Source organism: Sebastes umbrosus, chromosome 9, assembly GCF_015220745.1.
Source record: "Sebastes umbrosus isolate fSebUmb1 chromosome 9, fSebUmb1.pri, whole genome shotgun sequence".
NCBI lineage: Eukaryota > Metazoa > Chordata > Actinopteri > Perciformes > Sebastidae > Sebastes > Sebastes umbrosus.
In genome coordinates, this window is record NC_051277.1 from 8,583,808 (window position 1) to 8,605,640 (window position 21,833).

Sequence of the window (21,833 nt, forward strand, 5' to 3'; positions counted from 1 at the left end):
CTCCTCTATATCTTTACATAGCAAATAGTTGTTTGGTGCTGTATTAATGCTCTGGATATTGTATAGACGACCTTTAAGTACGGTATATGTAAGTAATAACAGTGTTTCTGTAAACTTAAAGATTAAGATTCATAAAGTGCAAATTCCTTATGTCATTGTTGCAATGTTAATAGAATAACTTTGTTTACTCAATACTCAAACTGTGATGTCCATCAGAGAGGCTGAAGAAAAGAAGCATTCATTATGTATTAGTCATTTAGTCAGACTCATTGGTACAAATACATCTTCATTTATTTCACATACATTTTTTTTTAACTTTTACTTTGAAGTTTTCACAATCTAAATGATTCAACAACAAAATGAGGAACTACCACAACAAAGTCCAAATTTCCTACTGGGGAAAATTATGCAAATGTCACTGTAGTAAAATTGACACATGTATTTTGCCAACCAGCAAAGGTACAGTTAAAGTAATAAAAAGAGACAAAAATAGGACAAAAAGGTGGTTCATGTAGGTACTTCGACCAATACTGGGTCACCGTTTATGATGATCCAAGAGTTAGATCCTGAACAGTGTTTGAGGACTGATTTTTGTAAAATGCTCAACATTTTTCATAAATAAAATCTTTTTTCTTCTTTTTTTTCATTGATAAATAATATATATTTATTCCTATCTAGGAGTCAATTGGGGGAGCAGGGACAGATAATCACTCATAGAAGCCCTTCCTGAATCCATGGAAACTTCAAAAGTCTGAAGAATGTTCTTGCTGAACATATCGGGTATATCAATTTTGGCTAATGCATCCCATGAATATTGCTATGAATAGTTCTTTTGAATGAATATGTACATACATGTACATAATGAAGCATTAGGTACACATATGCAAAGTATTGAACATAGGAAATTATGGTCTGTTTCATTGATTTGTTCAGTGAATAAGCATGGCGCAAGACTAAACAAAGTAGGTTAATAGCTTAGATACAAATTTGTACTGTACACGGTTCAGCCAAGTCTGTAGATCCAACCCAAAACTGAAGCCGTCTTTTTTTGGGCATATAAACTTCAAAAAGCTGATAAATGACACCTATTCCTTTCTGGTCCCCATAGCGGCAACAGTTTTCACTCCTCATCCATGTTGAAGAAGGTGACGATTACGTAAGAGGATGTCCTACTACGACTTTCGGTATTTGAAACATGGTATCCAAGCTTTATGTCAAGATCCAGTGATTTAAGGTACTGTTCATCTTGTTATGATGCCCCAAACATTTTCACTACCACTCTTCCTGCAGCAGTGGGAAGTTCAGTAGTCTGATTTTCAAAAAAATACATTGTACTTTGGGCATTTCCACAATCCAGAATCTTGGATCTATAAAAGAAGTCACATCATTTTCATGTTAAAACGACGAGGACCAGCTTGTCCCTCTGCCGAGTCAACGTTAGTGCCGTTAGACTTTGACCGAGGCACATATTCAACATCTATGTTGTTTTTATGTTTTCCTTTCCCTCTGCTCCAAACGAAAAGGAGCAGGAAACAAAACAAGACCACTCCCAGGAATGTGAAACAACCCATAGCAGTTGACACTAAAATAGTCTTTAGGTCCAAACCGAGGGTCACACTGGCCGTCCCGTTGGCAGTGGTGTTGCTGGGATCTGTGTAGTACTGGGTCCTGTTAGCATACAGTGATCCCAGACTTTTCACCGCCAATGAAGTCATCCGGGTGTCATTCCCAGCACTGTTGGAGGCAAGGCAAAGGTACACTCCGCCGTCTTGCACCTCTGCTGATTTGATCTCCAGTGTACCATTAATGTGGACGGTAACTCTACCATGGCTCCTACTCGTCAGAACTCGTCGATGTGGGGACAACCAGGACACAAGGGGCCTCGGTGTTCCTTCAGCACTGCAGCGCAACATCGCCTGCTGGCCCTCATCCACAGTGATCGTTTGTGTTTTATTCTCACGAATTTTTGGCTTGGTACACGTCACGTAATAAGAGAGGAGAGACTCCTTAAACTCTTTAAAAGGCTTGCCACGAATACCTTCAGGTGTGCTGCACTCGGGCTGAGATTCCCCAAAGAAGATGGAGTGCCTTTTCTGTAGGATCCACATGAGACGACAGTCGCACACCAAGGGGTTGTTGTCAATCAGAAGAACCTCCAGAGCCTCGGGAGACTGAAAAACACCCTTCTCCAGTGTATCCAGTCGGTTGTGAGAGACATTGAGGACTTTGAGCCCCCGTAGGCCCTGGAAGGCATATGGTTCAATGGTGGTCAGCTGAGCTCCAAACAGATGGAGCTCTTGAAGCCGAACCAGTTCCATCAGCATCCCCCCTTCAATGTGCCGGATGCGGTTGAAGGACAGGTTGAGGTGTGTCAGGTAGGGCAGGTGCTTCAGGGCTTGGTAAGGTAGGGAGGACAGGTTGGTGTTGGTTATGAACAGAGCGGTCAGGTTGAGGCCATGCAGGGTATTGGCTGGGACATGGTCTAGTGAAGGCCAATTATCAATTTCTAAATGCCGCAGCCGGAACAGCTTTTTGAATGAGTAAGGATGCAAAGTGCTGATGCTGAGGTATCGTAGATGGAGGCTGACCAGGTTATGCAGGTGGGAAAGGGCCTCAGTGGGTACAACGGTAAGGTTGCACCTTTCTAAGGTCAGCATCTCCAGGCTTAAAAGTCCACTGAATGCACGGTGAGAAATGTAAACCAGATCATTGTCACCCACTTCCAAAAACTTCAGATTGTGCAAATCCTGGAACATATAATCCAGTAGGATGACGATCTTGTTGTCACTTATATCCAGTTGGGTAAGATTTGTTAAGCCTGTGAAAACGCCCAGAGGAATGAGCTTGATACGATTGCTCTTGAGACTGAGCGAGTGCATGGTAAACAGGGCGTTAAAAGCTCCAGGCTCAACATAACTGATAATATTTCCACTGAGGTCAAGTTCCTCAAGCCCAGGAAAGGCAAAAAAGTCATCAGGGTTGATCATTGTTAGTTTGTTCTTACTCAGATCCAGGATCCTGGTCTCGGTCGGGATGCCGTCCGGGATGCTGGGCATGCGCTTGCGGTGACAGACAACTGCCTTGGTCTGCGCTGAACACTCGCAGCGCGAGGGACATCCCAGGGTGGAACCCACAAAGACAGCCACGAGGGCCAGTCCCAGGAATGGTTGCCAGCATGAGACGACCGTGTGCAGCATGACTTTGCTCATACAGTCGACCATTCTGTCACGGTTCTGCAAGAAGGAGAGAACAAAGAGAGAAAGACAGAGGTTAGTCACTCAGGATGGACCTCGTGTTGGCTGTGAATTAGTTAATATAACACATAATATGGCAGGACTGGTTTATAGAAAAATAGCCTCAGGTGCCTTTATTAGTAATGTATAGTGTAACAACAAATTGGATAGACTTCGCTGCACACAAATATCCCATCCTGCCTTCCTCTTCCCATCTAGTTACTTATTCAAGTACAGGACTGGACTCCATATTTTGGTTGGGCATCTCTTAGTGTTTGAATTAAATGAAATGAAAATCTTTCTTTTGCTTTTTCCAGTTGAATATGTCTGCTGTCTTTGTTTTCCTCTCACTCACGGGACACTGATCAAGGCACAACAGTGCTGGTTAAAAGGCTTCCCTGGTGAGCGTTGGTACTTATTTTGATTTTCACCAAAATCCAATTAACTGTTAAAAGAATAAAAAGTGCAGCTTGTGCAGCCCTTTGTATCCCTTCAGATAGGTTTAATAGTGTTTACTGCAAATCTAAGCCATAAAAAAACAGATCAGGGTGACTCTGAATAAACATGTTGCATATTCTCCGTCTGAAATTATTATCTCCCAGAAGAAACAATTTCCAAACATGCTAAATTGGCAGAATGAAAGAAATCAATCATCAACAAAATACTTGGCTCTTTATGCAGTTCATGGACAAGTGTGACCAAACTCAATCAACAAGAAAACACCGTTGGAGGGCATCATTCAATGTTAGAAGAATATTATGATTTTGATTACAAGCATTGCCGCAAAGGTCGCACAAGCCAATAAACAAAGGTCTCACTTTGGATATTTTCAAATCCAATTTAGAAAAACTGATTCAAACATTATGCAAACAAAAGGTGGATGTACAAAATCAATTATTCAGGTAATTGCTCCATATCCATTCAAATAAATCTAATGGCAAAAGAAAGTCAGCCTGATGGATATGTCACCTCGTAAGTAATTTAAAAATGAGAGAAAAATCAATACATTTACTCCATTTTCATGCCAATGTTTCACTCTTGATCCATTTCAACATCCACTTTATAAAAACAAGTCTGTGTTTGTGCAGGGTGACTGCTACAGTACAGTGTGTTTAAGCACAAGCAAACATCATTATGCAGCAAAAACTAACAAAAAGGGAATTCTTATTTCTACTTTTTACTCTACTACTTTTTACAGTAAAAAATACCGGAAAAGAAGTGATAGGTCCACTCCATTGTAACTGATCTATGTGTATACATAAATTAGATGAGAAATATATAGCTTTTTTGTACATGTATATACAGTATCAAATATATATATATGTATATATATATATATATATATATATATATATATGCAAATTCAAACCGAATAATATTTTTTTCTATTCCGGCAAATGGTTTGACAAACACCTCAATCTAAAAAATACAGTTATTTAATGTATCAGGCTTTAGAGGGTTAAAACACAACCCGCTCCTTTTTAAATCTATTTGCTATGCTGATTTTTCTCATATTCGTACATCACACAAGCACCTGCCTATATACATCACATAAGACCGTTAAGATGAGCAGATATATGAACTGAATGCACAGCTTGCCACAAACAGACCGAGTGAGAGGTTGCAAAGATTGCAAACCATCCCTGCCCCATTTGGTGTGTCATGGGCTGTGCTAAATTTAAACCAGGAGAAGAATAATCTGAATTTCTCCCCAGGCTTTTAATATGCTAACAGATTGTGGTACATAGATAATATGATGGCATACCCATCTAAAGAGAAACATTATATAAACCTAAGAAAGCAACTCAAAATGGCCAAAATGAGGAAAATCTGAAGCTCAAAGTCACACAAATGAAGTGCAACAATGCAAACAATAAAACCAGATATACGACCGTTTTCACGCATTTACAATTCCAATTCAAAACATTGTTTTCTACCAAAATGCAGGCACCACATTGATGTGATCTTAAAAAATGCTGTTATAAAGTATCTTGATGGTGATGCACAGATTTTCTACAGTATTCATGTGTGTCATTGTGTTTAATGTGTTTTTTCTACAAAATATTTGTATGTATTCATGGCATTTCTATATCATGTGTTGGCAGGTTTTTCCTTTTCGGTGTCTTTACTTTCCCTTTGCTATAAAGCTTCATTGCTATGGTTAGTGGGCACCATATGGCTGGCTCTCTAGTGCTGCTGACTTGGCCCGTTTAAGTGTTCAACAGCTTTCTGATGCAGTTTATTGGTAATGCAAATCCTTACTCGCCGCATTGAAAGCAGTGCCTTTCCATATTATGCTCAACATTTATGCTAACGTCCTAATTGCCTGAGCCTGTTTTCACAAAACACCTCTGTTATTGCTTCGGTTATTGCTTTGGTTAATGCGGTCTTTCATTTTATGAACCAATATGGGAGAATGTCCTTTATTTTGATTTTCAAAGATTTCTGCATTACATTTTGAAGGGCTGGATTAATATTCTTTAAGGTCTTAACAAATTGTGTCTTTAGTATCAAAGTATTTAAAACTGTTAAGTACCAAACCTTGACATAGATAATTATGTTGTGTTCACACTACGAGCGACACATCAACTGGCTACAAGTCATTTTCAATGGAAGCCGGTGACGTGAAACTACAAACCGACGGCCGACACTTGTCGCTGCTTGACGCGCTACAAATACAGTTGAACTTCTTTCAGCGCTCCAATGACGCAATGAAGCGTCAACCAATCATATGTTTTTGTTTCACCATGTTCCGTTCCGTCTTAAAAATACCGTTAGCCAGTTCCCAGCTCTATTTAATGACATAACTACGTCAACGAGCGCTCGAGCATATTTGTCAACATAAATATTAATTTCCTGTTGCAACGTTCGTTAAATGCAGTAGCTGACAGGAAGTAAACTTGGACCAAAGCTGTTGCTCTAGCAACAGAATGGCAATGAAAAGGTTGATACAGTGGTCTGTGTTAACCCAAAATGAACCATACTTATCTTCAGTGTACTCAGGTATTGAAAAAAATGTAACACATCTCTGTAAAGGAGATTTTCTTGTGTCCCTCTGCAGATTCCTCCCACATAATAACCCCCTTACGCACACACACACACACACACACACACACACATTGTCCACATGAATTGCAGCACCATAAGATTGGATGGTTTACTAAGAGGGTGTCTAATCAGTATAATGATTGGGTGCCTTTGTAACAGAGTGTAATCAGAGTAAGAGTGAGCCAGTGATGTGACCCCCTCACCTGGGCACTGCTGAATGAGAGAACCATAATGCAAGTGCATCATCAGTAGCACCAGCTCAAGTGTGTCCCATACAGGAGCAAATACTGCACAGAATTAGGCAGCTGCTCCGGGGCAACTTCTGCAAATAAAATGCCAACTATCTGCTCATGTTTGGTGGATAATTGTGTGTGTGTGTATCTCACTGCTGGGTGCATTGCTTATTTTTCAATTGTCTGATACGTCCCTGATAATTTGACTGTGAACAACATGTAATGAATGTACCTTGTGTGCTGCTTGTGCCCTTGAAAAGAAAAGACAAAACAAAGGATGGTACATTTTGTGCCCTAACGTTTTCAATAGTTATACAAGAAAAAAATAACACTTTCTATAACAGAAATACTTTTGATTTTACCAAGGCTTTTCGGCCTTGAAAGAAAAATCCTTTTAGCAGTGTAGCTCGCATTTCTGTAAACATCTCTTATTAATATGGATAAATGGCACAATGTAGACAATGTGCCATTAACGTCAGAGTGTGGTAGCAGAAAGAATACATTCTTCTGACGAAAACAATGCTTTGTTCATTGATGTTCACCCCTCAGATAGAAGAATCAAAGACAACCAGTATCTCTACAAAGAGAGACCTCAGTAGACTGTAGTACATTACAGCCACAACACAAAATGAAACATCTCTCACACAAGTCAGCTAAAGCTAGGGTGAGTAGGTATTTTTGAAACACAAGCTCGTCTACCAGCGCGTACTCTGCCCATGGACTCATTGCATCTTACCGTAGTCTCCGACAAGCTGCTAGCTTGACAGCTGTGTGTACTAGGGGCTGGGTATTGATACTCAATATCTTTAAGGTATCGACCAAAACAACCCAGTACCAAATAGGTTGGAAACTTCTCCAGTCAAACGATACCTGCAATCAATCCTTTTTGTACCCAGATCTAAAAAAAGATGACTGTTTTGCTCTCAGCCAATCACTGCAAGCGTCCTTCGATTTACTGCGACGTGTGATTGGCTCACTGCTGCAGCAGCTGCAACCCATACAGCCGGAATTGCCCCCCTGCACGCAACTCTGAACACGGAGATGTCTGAGCCAACGGCTAGCAACTAACGGTGCTAACAGCGCGAACAACGGCAACAAGGGCTGACAGAGCTAACCTTTAACTTGGAGGGGAACCTGATGGTGGCCGATACGGTTCAGCAACAATACGGTCCCACAATCGTGGATGGGGGGACGGCATTATCAGCGGTAACTGCTGTATGACCGCTGTGGCCTGCGGTTCCATTCACATGATGGGTATCGAATGAAGTACTCTACTGGTATTGGTATCACTTTAAGGGTACTGGTAATGGTAATAGCATCATGATTTTTTAAATGATACTAACAATAGCCATGTTTGTAATGATAATTTTGGGGGAGTGGCTTTGGAGGGAGGCCTGAAAGGACGGGCTGTCGGTGTTGCCGACTTGGCGACTTTCTTGCTAGATTTAGGGACGTGTGGAGCTAGTGCTGCTAGCTACTTTCATTGGAAAAGAGTTGGAAACTCTGGGTTTTTTGGTTGGATCATTTTTGTTAATCTAGTGGACTCTTGCTGGTTTTTCCAATGTTACCTCCCCAAGCTTTAAAAAATAACTTTACAAAGTCAACTCTACCAAGTTCTGAACTTTGTCAGAAGCAGCTCCTGGAATACAATGAATATCAAAATATTGACCTTTTTTTTTCACAATTTTCCCCCCAACATCTCCATTTTATCTCAATATTCTGGAAACTTCCAGTGACATTCAGGTAACAGTCCTGTGACGGCAGAAATCCTGCAATGCACAGTGAGATAAGACTGCACAGTGAAGGTGTTTCCATAATGTGGCCCCTGACCCACATTAGTGCAGGGTTGGATCCTGAGAGGGGGAGGATAACAGCTAATGGTGTCTGACTCAGCATAAATCACTGAACAGCCGTTTCGCAGGGGTGCTGAGGTCGCCAGCGCAATGCCATCATCCCGAGCATATGTACACAAGTGGCCCAATATGAATCTCAAACTTACATAACACTCCAGACTATTAAATTAGGATTCGCTCCTCCGCTATGACGAAGATATGAGAACATATTTGTCTTAGCTCATTTTTAATATGCATGCAGTTTTCTATCCCTCATCACAAACTCATCTCCATGTGAATCGCTGAAAACATGCAGGGCACTTCCATCCCATGATGCCGCTCTTTACTTTTCAACACAGCCCGGGGCTAACTAGCGAGAGGATGAGTAGGGATGACGTCTGTCTTTAGTGGCAAAACACATCCGTGGATGCTCTGTTAGTCATGATGCCACTAACAAAAAAAAAAAAACGTTTTCTAATTTCAGGTTTATTTTCTCCATCTTTTATCAGACTATTGTAGCTTTGGGTAGCTTTGACCTCTACACTCTTGACTTGGTGTCTAGGTGAGTGAACACTACAAGAGGATTTATCAGACAGAATTTGAGAGGTGAGAGTGGAGCTACTGTATACAGGAGATTGCAATCGCTCCCCAGGCAGGCGACTGATATCTTCCCCAGGGTCATTGCTGAATCTCTGTCTCGCTATCTTTCTTTCGCACAACCTCACTATGACTCTTTCACCTTCTTCCTGTGTGTGTACCTCCCATAAATGATACGTACTATTTTGTGTCACACATTCCTTAGACAACAATTCATCATTATCAAAAATGTGTTTTTCTTATTGTTACTTTACGTGGCTGTTTGAGCTTCACTGTGCAGAATGATGATATTTGTGCAGAGTTTCCAAAATAGGAACATATATTATAACACACATTTGTTTAAGATAAACATTTAGACCCTACAGTATGCAAGGTGGTGATAATAGCATGTGACAAACAAGTGATTGTGAAATTTAAAGGTTAAGTCAGTAACATTTCCGTTTTAAAAGGGTGATAAATTACTGTGGTTATGGCTCATTTAAGTGTTTGCAATAATACAGCTAAGAAAGCAACACAGTAAATATCACAACTGTTAAAAAAAAGAAAAAAATAATGGTTTGTTTACTTGTAAAGGTCCTTTATGACAAAAACAAAAGTACTAAGTGTTTAAGATCGATTTTGAAAACAATAAAACAACACTAAAATGTTGTGACAATGCAGTCCACAGATAGTGATCTCATGCTGAAGCAGTCTGGACATGAAACTTGTTTACAAAGGAAAGTCTGACATTTATTTATTCATTGATTCTCTTTTATGGGAAATATCAACCATAAAGATCTCAAGTTTGAGCTCACATCCTGCTGCAGCCTTTAGCTTAACTGCATTTTTACAGTATACATGCATTCATGCACACAGAATAACAGCAATACGGATGTATGGTAACACCTTATAATATCCATCATTTATAAATGGTAAATTGACAGTTAATTAAAGTTAGTTAATAGTTATTTTACTGTTAACAAACAATTAAATGATAATTAATGATGTTTACTAATTATTAATAATACTATCATTTCTGTTATTGTATCATCAGTTTGTGTAATATGAAATAATTAATTCATACATGATATATTGTATCATAGCTGATAAGCAACGATAATTACTAATTAATGAATACAGTTTATTGTAGCACACATTATTATTTGTTAGTGATTTCCAAATGGTTTGTAAACCTTTAAGAAATCATTTGTAAAACATCTATGAACATTACATAGACAGATGGACCATAAACCAATTATTAACCATTGATAAAGTATTAGCTATCTATCTAAATAATGTTTATAAATGGTTTACTAAGTATTTATTAACCATTTAACGAGGTATTATAATTATCAGTTGCAACTTTATAGTAGCCATCTAAACAATGTTTATAGATGCCTTAAAAAAACATAACCATTAACAAAGTTTTACAAATATCTATGTAGTGTTTATAGATGTTTTACAAACAATTTCTTAAAGGTTTACAAATAATTTTTTAATCATTAACAAATACTTATATATATAGTTTATCAAATGATATGTGTGCAACAATAAGCTGTTAAAACAACATCAATTATAGCATTACTAGTGATTAGTAAACATTACCATGTTTGCTAACAGTAAAATAACTCTTAACTAAGCTTAATTAGCTATACATTTACCATTTATAAATGATGGTTACAATAAAGTGTTACCAGATGAATATATAGCTATGGTGATTTTAGATACAGTACATACAGAATACAGCCGCGGTCTTACAGTAAGCGTGATTTTCCCTGTAAGCTCCTCTGAATTACAGCAGCCAGGAACTCCACAGAAACATGGTAATTTTAATTGGAGCAAATTGAATCAAGCAATCATGGGTCAGTTTGCTCATCAGTGTCTCTCCCCCTGCCGGGCAGAGTGGACACCCACTATCCATGTTTGATTTCAAATTATTTACCAACTAATTACCCCAACAGCTCCAATACAGAGTAGATATAATTATGCAAAATGATGAATTAAATCACTCAATGGTAGACCTCACTTTACAGGAGGTCTGCTTGTTAGACTGCAACGGAGGGTTTAAAGTCTGACTTAATATGATCTGATGCAAGTGTGTCTTGAAACCATAGTTAAACTGCATTTGACTTATTGGCACTCTTTAAGTACTTTTTAAAAAAAAAGTCATGTGTTTTGAGTTTGTTTGAATGCGGGCTGTAGGGGCATGAAACCAGTTCATCCGTTAAAGGATTATATAAGCTGTCAGTTCAAGTGAAAACATGAAAATCAAAGTTGGCATAATACGTTTTTTTCCGCACTAGCAATGACACTGTTTGTCACTGGTCGACTTTGTAACCGCTGCATTCTGTTTAGTCTCTTAAGCCGTAATCCTGGCAAACTATTGGTTGTAAACATTTTGCTTTGGCTTTCATCTGAGGGGTAACTTTTCACACCCTGAACGCTCACAAGGCACTTCTTATTTTGCCCAAGTAGTTTGAGGATTTAGATAACAACTTGGCCTCTGTGCAATCAACCAATAAAAAGCCACTTGTGAAATTGGCCTGCCTCTATCTCCTCTGGAAAGGTTTTCAGACTGTGTTTGATGTGGCCCCCAGGCACTGATCATTGCACATAATGTGATTCCTCTTCACACAGAAAAGCCTCCCCGCATTTATGGTGGATGGTGGGAGACAGTTGCTTTCTTTACCCGGCAATTATCGACACCCCTTAAAAAGCATAATCAAAGCGTCAAATTTTGATATTTTGACTTGGAAGACGGCTCTGGAGGAAGAGCCACTTCGAGAGGCAGGGAAAAGGAGGAAAATTAACTTTCAAAGCTCGGGCAAAGCCACAGTGGAACGGGGGATGTGTGAGGAATAAAGCCGTAATGAAAGCAACATTATGTGTAATCATGCAGGGAGAGAATGTGCTACATACTGGGTGCAGCAGTTATACAGCAAGCTCTCTTGTACATTAGCATCTGACATGGCTGCCCTCCCGTCTATGGGTCCGACTCATCGTACTGTAATTGGTTATAATGACGAAGGAATAATAAAGGCGACTCTTTCAGAAAGTGCAAAAAAGGAAGGTTAAAAAAAACCACAGTATTCCTAAAATCCATTCAAGTCAGAGAAAAAACACCACTTTGACATGCGCACAGACTTCTGCATTGTAAGTGTAAGCACTACACGGTATATAATCATCTCTGCTGGGCAAAGTTTTTGCGGTCAAGTGATGGTTAATTTCTTGCTTTCTGGAAACAGCAGTGGACCTGCAATCACAGTGTTTGATGTCTTAATTTCCCGGATAACTACAAAATAACAGTACATCCTCATAAGGGTCATTGTAAGGGAAAGTTATTAAATCATCATTTTGTTTTAATGAGGCTTATATCTTATAATGATGCCACCCTGGAGGAAAGATGTTATTAACTTGCAGGTTAGTTCACAGTCAGAGTGCGCAATCAACCCACCTTTTCAAAAGAGCATCGGCGAGTAATCAAATGGGATCATAATGAGAGGGAAGAGACCGCGATGTTCTTTGGCCTATCCATTATTGAGAGGATCTTTGTAAAGGGCAGCGAGGCTTTAAGGTGAGCCTGCCAACATGCAAAATGACACTGTACTTCTTTAATAAACCACTGCCAATCTGACTTCTCATGCAACAGAACGCCTCGTCAGGATGTGACCTGGATACCATTACACAACTCAGCCCCCATCAATTTTTCCAAACACAAATAATTCACAGGAGAAGACGGCGGTACTTGTCACGGTAGAAGCAGTAGAATAAGAAATATTGTTGGTAATTTTCACAGCTGTTTTCATAATTTGGATTCAGAGTGACAGACTGTATAATTCATTAACACACTGCAAGAGCAACACGATCGTAGTCACATGATCGAGGGTTTTGGGACCTCGAGCCCTTAACAGTGAGGATCAACAGCCTCGGGGCAATAATAGGCTTCTGTGCACAAATTGCCCTTCTGCTTGGCTTGCGGAGCGAAGTCAAAGCTCAATTAATCCGTGTTAATTAGAGATAAACTTGCTAGATTGAGTCAGTTGCTCTTTTCTGCGTCTGATAACCCCTTGGTTTGGGAAGGAGTCAAAACGGCTGCATCAAACAGTCGGATCTCCATTCATCCCACAAGGAAAGCCTCTAAGAGGAGAGAGTTAATCTCTTGTTTAATACCTATTAAATATTCCGAACTTTGGAGAGAAGTAGGGGCTTGTAAAAAATAAATAAAAAAAGGTAACAAAACTTGGTAATTAAATGTATGAGGATAAAAATACAACAGAGACAATACGAGAGGACTTAATGCGGTCTGGGGAGCAGAGCGTTGTCGTTTCATTACATTTACAAAAGTGACAAGTGAAAAAGAAAAAAAAGAAATCAACCAATTTGTCAGTTCATTAGAGAGCAATGTGTTGTGTATAAGAGTTTTATTGCAGTGTATTTTTCTAAGTTAAAATGACACCCACTCTTCCCATTTAGTCTGACTCACCGGATGTAGCCTGTGGTTATACGTATTTCTATTTTACAAGCGCACTGTCGCTGCATCCTCTGCTTAGTGCCGCCCACGGCAATTGTGATTGGTTTAAAGAAATACAAACAAGCCAGAGCATGTTTTCCCCCCTATACCCTTACCTTTCTTTAGCGCTGACACAGCGCTGTGTAGATAGGTCTGGCTATGTGAGAACATTCCCATTAGACTCATACAATATAAACATTAATGCACCTTTATATTGATATTGAGGTGATGTTATTGTGCTTTATAGCACCACTTAAGCAGGTCAGACTGCTCTCCAGTGGGAAGTCTCTGTTCCTTCACTATGGCTGGGACATTCAGGACAGATACTCAATCTCACATTAACAAGGGAAAAATAGTCCAAATAGTCATGTGAATGGCCCAAAGGATATATTAAAGATATGAAACATAGGACTGGTTCTTAAAAGATAAAAGAGAGACAGACTACTCATCTGTATTGACTTTTAACTGATCCCATGTCAGGTATTTTACAGTACATTTTGTTTATGCTTTCAAAACTGTCTGAAATGATTAGGTATTTGCTTTGTTAAAGATTAAGACTGGACTAACATTAGAACATGACCCTGCAGATATATCATTATTGGCTGGCCCAGTCGGTAGTCCTTTTATGTTAAATAGCTTGTTAGGATGAGGGTTAATGTAAAAAAAATGATATCGACTGATGGATGGTTATCAGATGTCTTTACTCTTGAGTATCACTATCACTATGGGCCTCAAAAATCCAGCTCTGAACAGGCTCTAAAAAACATTAGTTCTACTGTCAGCTGTGCTGCTTAATGTTATAATTTACAATAATTGATTTAAATCGTACACATTCACCTGTTATCAATCCACATAGACACCTCTATCATCCCTAATATGACATGCAGCTGATAAACATCTGTTGTTTTAAATACCCAGAACATTAATATTCCACCTCAGTACGGACAGCAAAATCCCCACACTCATTAATCACGATACTACCCAGCAGTATTAGATGATGAAAGCAGATCTTTCACCATCTGCACATGGACCACAACCACCACTAATGTCTATACTACATATGTAACATATATCCTGTAACACAAACAGTAAATGGAACATATAGCTCACTATGCCACTCTCATCTGCAAAAATCAATAACTGCACCGGAGACCAGAGTCCCAGTCATACCAGCATTTTTCAGGCATTCACATGGATGAATGCAAGTATATTATTGATTAGTTATAATAACAAACCACCAATGATTGGGACTTAACTACAATAAGATATATGATGTTTCAATGTACAACTAACACGCAGCGCGATTCAGGTTTGACATTTTTCATTTCACATTTCAGGCAATGCCACAGTGAGAAGTCAGTGATGCCTGGAGGGATTTTCTTTTTTCCACCTGCTGCCTCCACAGAGAGATTAGCCCACAACAGCACCCCTGAAGCTGCGAGGGCTGCTGTGTTTTGCTCATGGGTACAACCAGCAGTGTGTGTGCACGCACGCCAACAAAGAGACTTGAACCTGGGCGTTGCGGGTGTTAAAGAACTGCTCCTTAAGTCATGGCAGACTGCTGCCAGTTAACAGGTAAAGAAAGGATAAGAGTCAGGACAGGAAATGAGGAAAGCTGAAGCTCCTTTAGTCTCCTTTCCTTAATCTTCTCTTTCCTTTAATTACTTCATCATAAACTTGCATAACCAGCAAGACTGCCTCAAAATTCTGTCACTGATCTCTTATAGTTTCACTGACCTAGACTGTATTTTTATTCCGCCTCACGTCTAAAGAGCATTTTTAAAAGGGTAAGCAGAACCTCGAGTGAATTTCTTCCCTCTCTGCCTTTGAACCGAAAAGCCTTGTGAGATAAATTGTGTGGACTGATTAAAATGCATCTGCAGCAGCCGTTAACACACTGTGTGGGCTCCCGAGAGCTCTTGTGAATTCGCTTCTTGTCCCCCCACTCTCCCCACCCCATCACGTCTGAACAGCCTACATCAGGTCTGAGTGGTACTATGACTCAACCACAGGGAAAGGTGGTTGGCAAACCCCTTTACCCCTCCACCCACACACCTCATTCTGGCCTACATTCACAACTAAACATTTCCATAAAAACTAAATATACCATATACAGCCTGAGACAAAAAACACAGTGCTGCATGGTAAAACAAAACAAGGCAACCATATCAACAATCCGCCATAATAAAGGAAGACATGTACTGCTGTCTGCGTACATGCCTGTAGCAAAAATTCAGAAAACAACAAACAGTATTACTGCAGCATAATGAAAGCATCATGCTTCCTATTGCCAAAAGTGCATCAGCTTAAACCAAGCACTGAGCTCAGAGGATGCTTTTCAGCATCACAGTGAGACACTGCAAACATCTCAGATAATGATATAAACATGACTATTAATTCAGAGCATGATACACAAGCTTTAACTATTCATTAACCAGTGTTGTCTTTTGTGTATTAAGCATCATTCTGCACACAATGTGTTCAGCACACCCATGAGAGACCACTAGGCAAGAAGGATTTTTCTGCCCAAAATTACAGACAACACAGAAATTACAGAAATTATTCATGACATTAGCTAAAAGGAACACATGCAGCTCCAACATACCCATGCATCTCCGTGACGTCCCAACAGTGTCTTGGCACACTTGGCAGGAAATCTTGTACAAATATCTGCGAGACATGTCTCCATCTCTTCCTCTAAATCAAAATGGACTCACAACTTCTTGTTTTAAATCTCATTCTCTTGGTGCTATTATTTTCTGCGCGTGTGGTGCTTGTTCCTCTGTGTCTCCCTCTTTGTCTTCCCCCCTCTCTCCCTCCTCTTTGGTTTTCTCTCTCCTCACCCAATCAAGAGATCTGGCCTCTGACCTCGCAGCTCAATGCCATTAAACTCCTTTCAATTCTGCAGCTTGTAGCGCCTCGGAAAAGACAATGTAGCCTTATGTAGTCCCTAATATCAGCCCTCCATATCTGCTTGCATATTTTTCTCTCTCTTACAGTCATCGTCTGATGTAAGGTGAGAGAAAAAAATAAATATTGAGGCTTTGAAGACACATGTATGATTATTTCACATTTATGGTGCTTCATGCAGTCAGGGGAAAGGTAATGGTGTATTGACTGACTCCAACGGATCTATTGTATGTTCACACTATTCTTTAAGAAACAAAAAAGATTATCGGCAAAGGTTCAAAGGATTATACAGTGTTGGTATTGACAATCTGTGCTTGTCAATTTTTAACCATCAAACTGATTTCCAGTACAGTTTACAGTGTCATTCTTTACCTCCATATAATAGTTTTATTGATTTATGTCTACTGTGTATATACAACATAAATTGTATGTTGTGTTCACCTAGGAAGAGCTTTTTTTTTTTCATTCTCAGATTGAGGATCTAAGGATGAGAGCCGTCATACTGCACATTGTACAGATTGTAAACTCATTGAGGCAAATATATATTTTTGGGCTCTATAAATTAAATTGATTTGACTTTGAATTACTTTTAAATCTTGAGAACAGTCTTGTATTTAAACTTGTTTACCAGCCTATACATATACTGTATGTAGGGTAATTTACTAAAAACTACAAAAATAAATCATAATGCTTTATAAAATAGAGTATTTACTGTATACTTTTTAAAAGATTACTTTTACAAACTAGAAAAGTGCACCAGATCTCCACCAGGTGTGCCTGCAACAACCACTGCTGTAATGTGTGATTGAATGAATACAAAACAAAATTGCCCCCCCCCCATTTAGACTGCAAGCTTATCCAAATGCATTTTTCACTTGGACGTACATATGCTCTCATTTTAATCTATGCAGCTGTCTGCACCTGCAAAAAAAACAGCGATACTATCCAGCGGCTGCTAACAGGTAACAGCTAACTAGCTGTCCTCCTGCCGACATGAGAAAACACGCTCCGTTGTAACCAGTGCTTGGTTGAGTTTGTCATTTGCTAAGCGATAGTGAACACATTATCGTTCTCGGGACAACAGGACTTCATTAGTCTTGAGCCCTGTTTTAAACGACCACTGCTGTAATGTTTGATTTCAAAGAGTCCAAAGAAGAGTCCAACCTGAAGCAGTTGTTGATCCATTGCCGCCCCTACCAGCCGGTTAAGAGTAGTGAGGAGTCAACAGTCAGTGACGGTATAAAACAGTCAATGAAATATGTTTTCAAAAAGTGTGAATCACTGCAACCATGAGAGGTCCTTAAGCATACAGTCATAAATGAGCACAAAAAATATCAGGCTGATGGGTTCAGCAGTATGCGAGATAAGTCGTGGACAGACAGACAGGAACAGAGATGCACACGCACATGACCAAATACATAATCTCCTGGCAGAGATAATAATAAGCATAATGCCTTTTGTTTCCAAGTTTAACCTCAAGTTTTCATGTTGTTATCTAATCTGCTGGAGTCATCTGCTATCTTTATAATTACAATTTGGCTGTACAGTTTATAGTAGTAAACATGGTAGATAGTAGAAGACAATGAAGATGTTCTGATGTTTTTATTTGTATATGCAGATAGGAAACTCAGGGGGAAACAAACAATTGGCCACACAGTTGACTCCACTCGACTTCCCTGTTCTGATCTGATGTTACTTCAATACACAGCTTAGTCTCAGGTATGATACGATGAGGTATCACAGTGTTAATGTTAATGCGATTGCAGGTTGCACCACATCGTAGTGTGCTTAATGAACTCTCAGGGGACAAATCAAAGCAGATGTTTGAGTGATTTCACAGTTTTTATAGTTTGCTGTTATCAGCCATCCAATACGGCCCTCTCATGGGATTATAGTCCATGCAAGGATCACAAAGCCTTATTGGATATTGATCAGGTCACGTGATTCAGTTATCGTAGAACAGCAGCAACAAAATAAAATAAAGGATGCAGCAGGTGGTAAAAGATAATGTCCAAAATGACCGTCCTGCTGATTCTTGTCTCGAATGCCTCAGTCAATATTGCATTTATGGAGCTTCATGCTGTTCACGTTCATTTCAAACACGGTGGGAGATGTTTCCTAAAGCTCACATCATGTTTAGAATATCAGTGAAATTGTTTGCCATCACATTTACCCCCATGATCCATTCCTGGTTTCTCCTCAGCAGCTATAAAGAAGCCTAAATAGGAGAGAAGTGCCTAAGCAATAAATGGTGGAACATATTGCCTGTTGGCTATTCGATTTCAGAAATGATGACAGTATTTACAGTGTAATATGTGTGAGTATATTCAAACGTACATAGCAAATAGACCTGTTATGATGAGCATACATTCCCATATATAATTAAAACATGACCTTTAATAGCCTGAAGAATGGTTTGCTATTGACCCGCATAGCCCCGTTCTTACATGTGTCACCTTTATTTATGTTTTGTCTCGTCCACTGTCACATTACGACTTGAGCCCGATTGATAATTTGATATCACCATTACAGAGTTTGTCGACCAGAGAGCATTGACAAATTCATTATTCAACTAAAATGTATCGCTTAATGCATATCATGCTAAAAATCCTTTTACAAATGTCTGTGTTTATGTAAAAAAACAAAGAAAGAATAAGCAGAGATTATCAGACAATATATGGTTATCACATTTTTTTAAATACCAAATATCTGCATTGGCATCAGACACAAAAATCCAGTATTAGTCGAGCTGAAGTTGGGACTTAATCTGACACATATTAAATCAATAAAATAATAAGGCTGTGTAAGTTAACGCGGTAACGTGTTAATGCAAATTCATTTTAAGGCCACTAATTTCTTTAACGCATTAACACAACCAGAGTGTAGATACTGGTATCATAAGAAACGAGACAAAACAAAACCCTAAGGAATCCATTGGTACCAACCATGTCATACTAGCTTGACGTGAAGGAGGCTAAATAACACTGGGTTCTATGGGTACCCACGAGTCTCCCCTTTACAGACATGCCCACTTTATGATAATCTCATGCAGTTTGGGGCAAGTCATAGTCAAGTCAGCACACTGACACACTGACAGCTGTTGTTGCCTGTTGGGCTGCAGTTTGCCATGTTATGATTTGAGCATATTTTTTTATGCTAAATGCAGTACCTGTGAGGGTTTCTGAACAATATCTGTCATTATTTTGTGTTGTTAATTGATTTCCAATAATAAATATATACATACATCTGCATAAAGCAGCATATTTGCCCATTCCAATGTTGATAAGTGTATTAAATACTTAACAAATATCCCTTTAAGGTACATTTTGAACAGATAAAAAATGTGCGATTAATCGCAATTAACTATGGACAATCATGCGATTAATCACGATTAAACATTTTACCGATTGACAGCCCCAATAAATAAGAAATTTACTGACTGGAAAAGCTCATCTACAGTATATAATTATTCATGAGATGCTACCAATCTCTGATTTTTTCTGATGTAAATGCATCAATACAAGCTGCATTGAAGAAGTGACATACATTCAGAATGGGCATGTATGTACGTCACATATAAAGCCATTTTAGTGTTCTCCACAGTACAGTAAAGACTGACAGAGTTTATTTTTCCCCAGCTCTGATGTAAGTTGTCATGTATTGCCTTCAAGGAACAAGCAACACTTGAGTGACAAAACACTCTATAAATGGATGCACGATCACGTATCCTACCATGATAAATTCACATTTTATACTCTGAATAATTCATGAGGAGAGTTTTTGGGTGGTCTCCCGGTAACTTTCACACACACCTCTCATTCGGAAAAATGTGGGGTTGGCAAGTGGTGGGAGTAAAATGAAAAAGAAAACAGGGATCTTTGAATTTGAATACTGATCTGTCAGAGCTGCTTGTCAAAAGCAATAGCCATAGGCTGCGTTCAGTCAAACGTGCGTGAGCAGGATTGTGTCTGCGTTGCCGGTGGGCGCTCAGGTAATGTCACTGCTTAAACAATGTTGACTTGTGAAAACAGTGCAAAACAATGTAGCTAGAATTTAATCAAAATAAACATGTTCAAGTTTAATTAAATTGCTTTCTCCGTTACAGATTGCCTGAAGTACAAACACTGGAATAAGATTACCAGACACAGTTCAAGCAACTTTGGAAATATTCAAATTGGAGAAGTTTGTAAAAGTGCAATACTGTAAAAAAAAAAAAAAAAACCTCAGCTGTATTAAATTACTTTTGTTTCAAAGTATTGAAGCTCGCATTTGATACAAATGGCCTTCCTCAGGTGGCTGTCATTGTTATGGTAAACTGAAACACATTTCCTGCTCCGTTGGCTCCCTTGGGTGTTGGGTGAATGAGGCGGGGGAACACCCTCAGTACTAATCACTGAACCACACTCAGTCCCTGTAGGATCTCACACAGTGTTTTTGTGATTATAACAGAGAAAATAACTGCATTTTCTGCAGTTTTTCTGAAACAAAAGATGAAATCCGAGGCATTTTTTGTTATTGCGCCAAAAAAAAGTTCAATAATTGTAAGTCAGCAGTAAAAAAAAAGAGCTGATTGTATTAAGATGATATAATAAAAAGTAATAATCCCAGTGGGAGCATGATTTATCTTCAGATTTTAAGCACGGCTGGTGTTCTTTAGATAACCAAACTGTACTAATATGCAAAAACTTCTTAAAAAAAACACATGAAAATGGTCTCATTCTTTAACCCAAACTCCCTTTAGAGCTTGAAAACAGTTACTCACAGTTAATGTTTCAGCTAATAGCACTTTTGCGATTATGTATATAGCATATCAAATAAACCGTGCAAAATGGCCTCCACTTCCTCTCACTTCTTCCTTTTCTTCATTCTGTTTTCGTGTGTCTCCTTGAAGTAGCTTGCTTAGTGAAGGAGGAGCAGCGGGAAAGCATTTGGATCCACCCAGGGACTCTGGAGCTCGCTACACAGCAGCAGTTTAGCTAACAATAGCCCTGGGTGATTAGTTTAAGCACTAGGAATGTGGTGTGGGAAGCTAATATTTTTACAGTAGATCTACTAAGGCAATGTGTTCTAGGTAGCTACAATGTTTGATGTGTACTTCTACCTCATATTGTCAATTAGATCAAATCACCCTGACGCACACAATTGTTAAATATCAATCAAAGAAAAAGTTCCCCAAACAATAAATATGTGCTTTGGTTCAAATCCAGAGACGTAACTTGAATACGATACGGTGAGAACAAACATCATTATATCATCATTTAATGCGAGGTCAACCCGACCAGTGTTCAGTTTCAGATACAAAACAACGTTACAGTGTCAGACAAAACCTACTGTCTCTCATTGATGAAACGTACACAGCTTGTTTACTACAGTTGTCTCTAATTTCCTTTTGCAACTGTGCCCCAGAAACAGTGAGGGCCCCGTGCGGCATCATTACCACAGAACCAGCAAGGGGGCACTGGAGTTCATTTACATTTTTAATACTTATTCC

General features: G+C 39.1%; 1 protein-coding gene across 3 annotated transcripts in view; it reads right to left on the reverse strand.

Annotated features, from left to right (window-relative positions):
• Nucleotides 1-273: 273 nt before the first annotated feature.
• Nucleotides 274-21,833, reverse strand: part of lingo2 (leucine rich repeat and Ig domain containing 2) — a 244,989-nt gene continuing 223,429 nt past the window's right edge. For 2 of the 3 annotated variants that reach the window (XM_037780304.1, XM_037780303.1), the window contains exon 5: nt 274-3,233. In XM_037780304.1, coding sequence (XP_037636232.1) covers nt 1,380-3,221 — 1,842 coding nt within the window. In that variant the 5' untranslated portion in view covers nt 3,222-3,233 and the 3' untranslated portion in view covers nt 274-1,379. Of the gene's footprint in view, nt 3,234-16,037; nt 16,115-21,833 lie in introns of those variants that run through there. The other variant, XM_037780302.1, reaches the window with a different exon arrangement.